The 7,294-nt window shown below is 41.3% G+C and overlaps 1 protein-coding gene across 1 annotated transcript; it reads left to right on the top strand.

Moving 5' to 3' along the window:
- Positions 1–6,255: 6,255 nt before the first annotated feature.
- Positions 6,256–7,294, top strand: LOC126936131 (olfactory receptor 5A1). Its single transcript, XM_050758581.1, has one exon. It carries the CDS (start codon positions 6,275–6,277, stop codon positions 7,220–7,222), a length of 948 nt encoding a protein of 315 aa, XP_050614538.1. The 5' UTR covers positions 6,256–6,274; the 3' UTR covers positions 7,223–7,294.

The raw sequence follows: 7,294 nt of genomic DNA, 5'->3' as shown, positions 1-7,294 counted from the left end.
AATGTTACAATCAATGAACCTACATTGGCACATTATCCACAGTTGACATTTAGGTTCATTCTTGGTGTTGTGCATTCTGTGGGTTTGCACAAATGTATAATGACATGTATCCACTGTTATAGGATCATCCATAGTAGCTTCACTGTCCTAAAGACCCTCTGTGCTCTGCCTGTTCACCCTTCCCTCTCTGACCCCTAGCAACTGCTGATCTTTTTACTGTCTCCATAGTTTTGCTTTTTCCAAAATGTCTCATAGGTGGAATTATACACTATGTAGCCTTTTCAGGTTGATTTATTTCACTTAGTAATATGCAAGTAAGGTTCCTCCGTGTCTTTTCATGGCTTGATAGCTCATTTCTTTTCAGTACTATACTTTTCAAGGTGTCTGCTGTATACTTTTTTGTTTTCAAGCATTCTCTGCTGTCATTTAAGTACTTAAGTAGAATACGGAAAATTTGAATTTAGAGATTTTTTTGCCACAGTTTTTCAAATGTACATTATTCTTTTCATATTTGAGCTTTCTCCAATTCAAAATTGAAATTCCAGATAATATGCAGAAATTTAGGATTTACATTCAATTTTGTTATCTGTCTCAGATAATTCTATGCTCTTGATTTATCAGTTGAATAGATTTCCCAGTGCAGTGTTTTATTAATTGTTGTATACGATAAGCTGGACTCTGTTTGATATAGTTTGAGTGTTTGTTCCTTCCAAATCTCATGTTGAAATGTAATCCCCATTGTTGGAGGTGAGGCCTGGTAGGAGGTGATGGGGCGGATCCCTCATGAATAGGGTAGTGCTATCCCCTTGGTGATGAGTGAATTCAGGCAACAGCGGGTTGCTTAAAAGAGCCTGGCCCTTTTCTGTTGCTCTCTCTCTCTTGCTTCTGCTCTCACCATATGAGACGTCTGCTCCCCCTTCAACTTCCGCCATGATTATAAGCTTCCTGCAGCCCTCATCAGAAGCAGATGCCAGCACCACACTTGTACGATCTGCTGAACTGTGAGCCAATTAAACCTATTTTCTTCTTTTTTTTTTTTTTTTTTGAGATGGAGTCTTGCTCTGTCGCCAAACCTCTTTTCTTTATAAATTATCCAGCCTCAGGTAGTCCTGAAAAAGGGCCTAATACACTATTCTATATTGTCTTAAAAGGGCCATATTACTAAAAGAGAGCTAAAAGAAACACATGGTCTCTTTAACTGGTAAGCAGTTGACTATTAAGTATTCAGTAGTATTTTTTAAGTCTTCAGAAAACCATGATGAATTATTAGCTTTATAAATGCATTAATTGTTCATTACAAATTTTGTGAACAGTAAACCCAGCATACTATTAGATGCTATGGTAAAACAAATATGAAACCAGTCTTTTCAAAAACCAAGGTTACTCTAAGGAGAGAAATTTGCTCACCATGATAATCTGAGTAAGGCATTTAAGAGCCTGATTCTGAAATCACAGCCCAATCTTGGTTATTCTCTACTGCTCCTGTGATGGGCTTCCTGAAGTACATTTGAGCCCTTGCAACTACCAAGATGATTAAAAGGGAATGACATTTCTGAAGGAACCTCTATGCCCTTAAACAGAGCCTCAATTATTAGTAAGTAATCCACAAAGTAATTTAGAAGACCTGTAATCCAGACACACTTTACATAGCAGGTTTTCTAAACACTGCAGACGCCTCTAAACTCCAAAACCCTCCTTCTCTTTTCTCCCTAATGCTGTGAATCATACCATCTGAATCTTAATTCTTGAATTAAAGTCTTGAACCCTTTAGCATTATCACCTTACATTGAGAGGAACTCCTCATTTCATCAATCATTTGTACATTCAGATGAAAGAAAGACCTGGAAGAGCAGTACCTTGAGGGCACCAGGCACCGACAGGAGTGAGAGGAAATGGCATCATGAAGTGAAGGACATACAGCTCAGGTCGGGATTGATGGGGAAATCACAGAACACCTCCAACTCCACAGTTTGGCTGACTGAGGTCCTTCTCATCATTCAATTTTTTCCTCCATCACCAACTGTGTCTGTGAAGTTCAAATGAGGCAAACTTGGTTATAAAGTTTAGCACTTCCTCCAGATATATTTGATGGAAAATGAACAGAATCATAAATCAACTCTACAAGTCCCCATCAATTACCCAGTATTTTCTATGTGCAAAGGACTGTGCTAGGTGCTTGGTTTTACTGTATTATTATCTTCCCGTGTCCATCAAGGACAGTGTAGTTCATGAAGATCCTGGAATTGCATCTACGAGTCTAATGAGGTCACTGAGCCTCTCAGACTCTTCCTCTTCAGCTCTGTAAAATAGACCCGGTGTTGATTACACCTGTATCATAGAATTGTAGGGAGTCCAGGCTCCCCAAGTTTGCTGCAAGAGTGAATAAAACCTCCTTTCCCTCTCAAGGGAAGAAGCACCTCTTCGTGAGCGGGGTTCCGTGCCATAAAGCACTCCATACGACCCTTAAGATACCTTCTCTCTAATGTTCTAAAATAAGCTCCAGGGCATCCATACGTGGGAATAAAACTCTACATATGCTTTTCCTTTTGTTTCAATTTGTCCAGCTCCACTTTCTGTTTCTGGGGCTGGGAAATCTCATCCTTAAATACAAAATTTCTCCCTCCTGATGACAACATTCAAAACAGACTTTCAATTAACCCATCAGACCTCCAGTCATTAAGTTCCTCAACCTCACTCGTAAACACTTCTTACAAACTTGCATGGTCCATTAGTGAACTTCTTATTTCTCTAACATAAGCATACTTCAACCTATTATACAAGGAGGAAGTGTTTCAAAATTAATGGTCGGTTCTATCAATAATACTTTAAGGAATAGGTGCTGCTGATAACAGTCACAGTCCCAGTTTATTAAGCAAACATTCTATCTCAAGACCCATCATGAGCCCTTTATATATTATCTTAAGCAATTTTCAAGCTCTGTTGTTACTGTTGGTTTTGTTGTTGTTTTGAGACAAGGTCTCCCTTTGTCACCTAGTCTGGAGTGCAGTGGCACAATCACAGCTAACTGCAGCCTCAACCTTGTGGGTTCAAGCAATCCTCCCACCTCAGCCTCCCAAGTAGCTGGGACCACAGGTGTATGCCATCGTTCCCGACTAATTTTTTTCATGTTTATTTTTATTTGTAGAGATGAGTTCTCACCATGTTGCTCAGGCTGGTCTGGAGCTCCTGGCCTCAAGCAATCCTCCCGCCTGTGCTTCCCAAAGTGCTAGGATGATGAGCATAAGCCACCACACCTGGCCAGTAGTGGCTGTTATTCCCATTTTACAAATGAGGAAATTGAAACTCAGAAAGGCTAAATGAGTTGCCCAACATCCCACAGCTGGCAAGTGGCAGAGTCAGAATTAGAACCAGGCTTTTTCTAAAGCCTACCCAGGATCAAACCACTACCTTCTCGCAGAGCTCTTTTTGTTTTAGCTCCCAATGTCTCCATGTGGCTCTACGTCTGCTCTCAATTATGCCAAAGTTTGTTGCACGTTCCTCTTTTATTTCCTCAAAGGATAAAGAATCTTCTCTTGACTCTAGAAAGTTCACAAACCTTTTACAAACAGGAGCAAAACCTTAGAATATAGGATGAAGCTTAAAGTCATACCAACAATATTGTGACTACTGTGATGAATATCTAAAACTCTGCACAAATGGCAGCATGGTGATAGCTAAAAGGAGCTTCACATTCTCCCATTATCCAAATTTGAGGGGTTTAGCACTGAAAAATATGTAGAAGGAACTATTGAGAGGGGAGCAAATGAGCCCCAATTTCAAGGGCATCTGTCTGAGCAAGTTCCAGGAAAAAAACATTAAGAATGTTAATGAGACCTTAACTGGCAATGAGTAGATGTAGACTGATTTGTGAAAACTGAGGATGTTAAAACAAAGTGGCTCTCCTAAACTGAGCAAGAAAAATTCAGCACAAATAGAGTATTACTTCCCAAATTGTGAAGTTATTGACTTGCAATGATTTCTTTTTTTTTTTTTTTTTTTTTTTTTTGAGATGGAGTCTCGCTCTGTCGCCCACCCAGGCTGGAGTGCAGTGGCGCGATCTCGGCTCGACTTGCAATGATTTCTATAATGTATACAAGTTACAAAGGTTTGCGTACTGTGATACAAACACCTATGCACATAAACATATACTTGTACATAAAAACTATACACCAAAATGTTAAGAGTTATTATTTCAAGAGATAGATCATAATGTTCAGTTTCCTTTTTTTTTTTTATTAATCAGGAACATCATTTTTTGTTTCAATAGTTCACATTTGTATATTGATCATTAACCAAATATCTCACAGTTCTTTAATTTAAAAGGCAGTTAAAATAATTTCATTGATTTCCAAATTATTTGGGTTAAGAATTGAAGAAGGATCAAGATATATTCCAAACCTTTAAGGGTCATTCACCATGAGCCACATGGCCATCTGACCACATTTTTCCCGATGCTTTCTGTAGGATTAGGGACCCAGATTCAGAGACTCGATGACTGCAGTTAGCTTCTGATTAATGTGCATTGACACTCAGTGTGGATGTGTGAGGGAGCAATGGGAGTCCTTACTGGTGTGGATTTAATAAAATCAAGTCCCTGATCTTGAAAGATGCTTCATGCACTGAAAATTCAAATAATTTGATTGAGGATACTTCGTAACTTAGGTTTAAAGTAACAACAGCAACAACAACAAATACTTATAGAACAGTTACTATATCAGCCTGTAACCCAGCACTTTGGGAGGCCGAGGCGGGCGGATCACAAGGTCAGGAGATGGAGACCACGGTGAAACCCCGTCTCTACTTACAAAAAATTAGCCGGGCGCAGTTGTGGGCGCCTGTAGTCCCAGCTACTCGGGAGGCTGAGGCAGGAGAATGGCGTGAACCCGGGAGGCGGAGCTTGCAGTGAGCCGAGATCGCGCCACTGCACTCCAGCCTGGGTGACAGAGCGAGACTCCGTCTCAAAAAAAAAAAAAAAAAAAAAAAAAAAAAAAAAAAAAAAAAAAAGAACAGTTACTATGGGCCAGGCATATTTTAAGAAGATTAGAAGATACATGACGATGATGATAGATGATAGATAGATGATAGACAAACAGATAGTAGATGATAGATAATTAGATAGATCCTATAACAATGTAAATGCTATTATTATCTTTAATTTTACAGAGACCTAGTCAACATCGCACATCTACTAAGTGAGGCTGAGAATTGAATCCAGGCAGTCTAGATCCAGAGCCCACACTCAACAATTAAACAACTCAGGCCAGGAGCAGTGGCTCACACCTGTAATCCCAGCACTTTGGGAGGCTGAGGCAGGTGGATCACCTGAGGTCGGGAGTTCGAGACCAGCCTGACCAACATGGAGAAACCCCATCTCTACTTAAAATGCAAAATTAGCTGGGCGTGGTGATGCATGCCTGTAATCCCAGCTACTCAGGAGGCTGAAGCAGGAGAATCGATTGAACCCGGGAGGCGGAGGTTGCAGTGAGCCGAGATCGTGCCATTGCACTCCAGCCTGAGCAACAAGAGTGAAACTCCATCTCAAAAAAAAAAAAAATTAATTAAAAAATAAATAAATAAATAAAATAGAAAGCTCAGACTGAGAAAAATTTGAAATTCAACCTACATTAGTATATTTGGACCCAATATCTGACAATTAAGAACATTTTTATATACATGTGGCCTAATCCTTTGCATTAAAAACATTCTATCTGATTAATCATCTCACAACTACATAGCTGAACCTAGTTCCATTGATCTTTCCCTCCTAATGTGGAAACTTAGGTAAAGGAGATGAATAGTTATTCCAAGGCATGACCTGACTCACCTGAGGCACAAAGGACTGTCCTAATAACTACTCACTGGTCACTTGTTATATGTCAGGCACTTAAAACAAATCTATAAAGTAATTGCTATCATCCAGTTTTAAGGATAAGTTGAAGCCAGAGATGTTAGCTATCTCACCCGAAGTAACACAACTAGTAAATGGTCGAGGCAGGAGTTGATCCTAGGGATTTGGGATCCAAAGTTTAAATTCATATCAGCTACACTATACTGCCTAAATATTTAAGATGATGACTGCAATTGCCTTCTTCGAGAGAGAGAGAGAGACTGAGACTGAGACCAAGAAAGAGAAACAGTCTTTGCATAAAGCTGTAACCTGTAATCCTCTGCCTTCCCTCTCATGTGTTTTGTAATTATTTGCTAATACCACCTGTAATGCGGACTGTCATTACTATCTCAGGTCTGCATCTTGTCCTTGTGGTCCACGGGAAGCATGTCCATAACCAAACCCTGGAACAGCTCATCAGTGACCATGTTCATCCTCCGGGGATTCACAGACCATCCAGAACTCCAGGCGCTCCTCTTTGTGACCTTCCTGGGCATCTATCTTACGACCCTGGCCTGGAACCTGGCCCTCATTTTTCTGATCAGGGGTGACACCCATCTGCACACACCCATGTACTTCTTCCTAAGCAACTTATCTTTCATTGACATCTGCTACTCTTCTGCTGTGGCTCCCAAGATGCTCACTGACTTCTTCTGGGAGCAGAAGACCATATCATTTGTGGGCTGTGCTGCTCAGTTTTTTTTCTTTGTCGGCATGGGACTGTCTGAGTGCCTTCTCCTGACTGCTATGGCGTATGACCGATATGCAGCCATCTCCCGCCCCCTTCTCTACCCCACTATCATGACCCAGGGCCTCTGTACACGCATGGTGGCTGGGGCATATGTTGGTGGCTTCCTGAGCTCCCTGATCCAGGCCAGCTCCGTATTTAGGCTTCACTTTTGTGGACCCAACATCATTAACCACTTCTTCTGTGACCTCCCACCAGTCCTGGCTCTGTCTTGCTCTGACACCTTCCTCAGTCAAGTGGTGAATTTCCTCGTGGTGGTCACTGTAGGAGGAACATCGTTCCTCCAACTCCTTATCTCCTATGGTTACATAGTGTCTGCTGTCCTGAAGATCCCTTCAGCAGAAGGCCGATGGAAAGCCTTCAACACGTGTGCCTCGCATCTGATGGTGGTGACTCTGCTGTTTGGGACAGCCCTTTTCACGTACCTGCGACCCAGCTCCACCTACTCGCTGGGCAGGGACAAGGTGGTGTCCGTGTTCTATTCACTGGTGATCCCCATGCTGAACCCTCTCATTTACAGTTTGAGGAACAAAGAGATCAAGGATGCCCTGTGGAAGGTGTTGGAAAGGAAGAGAGTGTTTTCTTAGGTCATGTGTAGAAACTTATTTATCCAAACTGCTGGAGAATTAAATGATCCAAGCCTTCACCTCCACCTCTGC

This window comes from Macaca thibetana, chromosome 14, assembly GCF_024542745.1.
Source record: "Macaca thibetana thibetana isolate TM-01 chromosome 14, ASM2454274v1, whole genome shotgun sequence".
Lineage (NCBI taxonomy): Eukaryota > Metazoa > Chordata > Mammalia > Primates > Cercopithecidae > Macaca > Macaca thibetana.
This window is presented reverse-complemented; position numbering and strand designations above follow the sequence as displayed.

Excerpts from the sequence above, each read along its gene's own strand:
- LOC126936131 (XM_050758581.1), top strand. The coding sequence starts at position 6,275 with ATGTCCATAACCAAACCCTGGAACAGCTCATCAGTGACCATGTTCATC.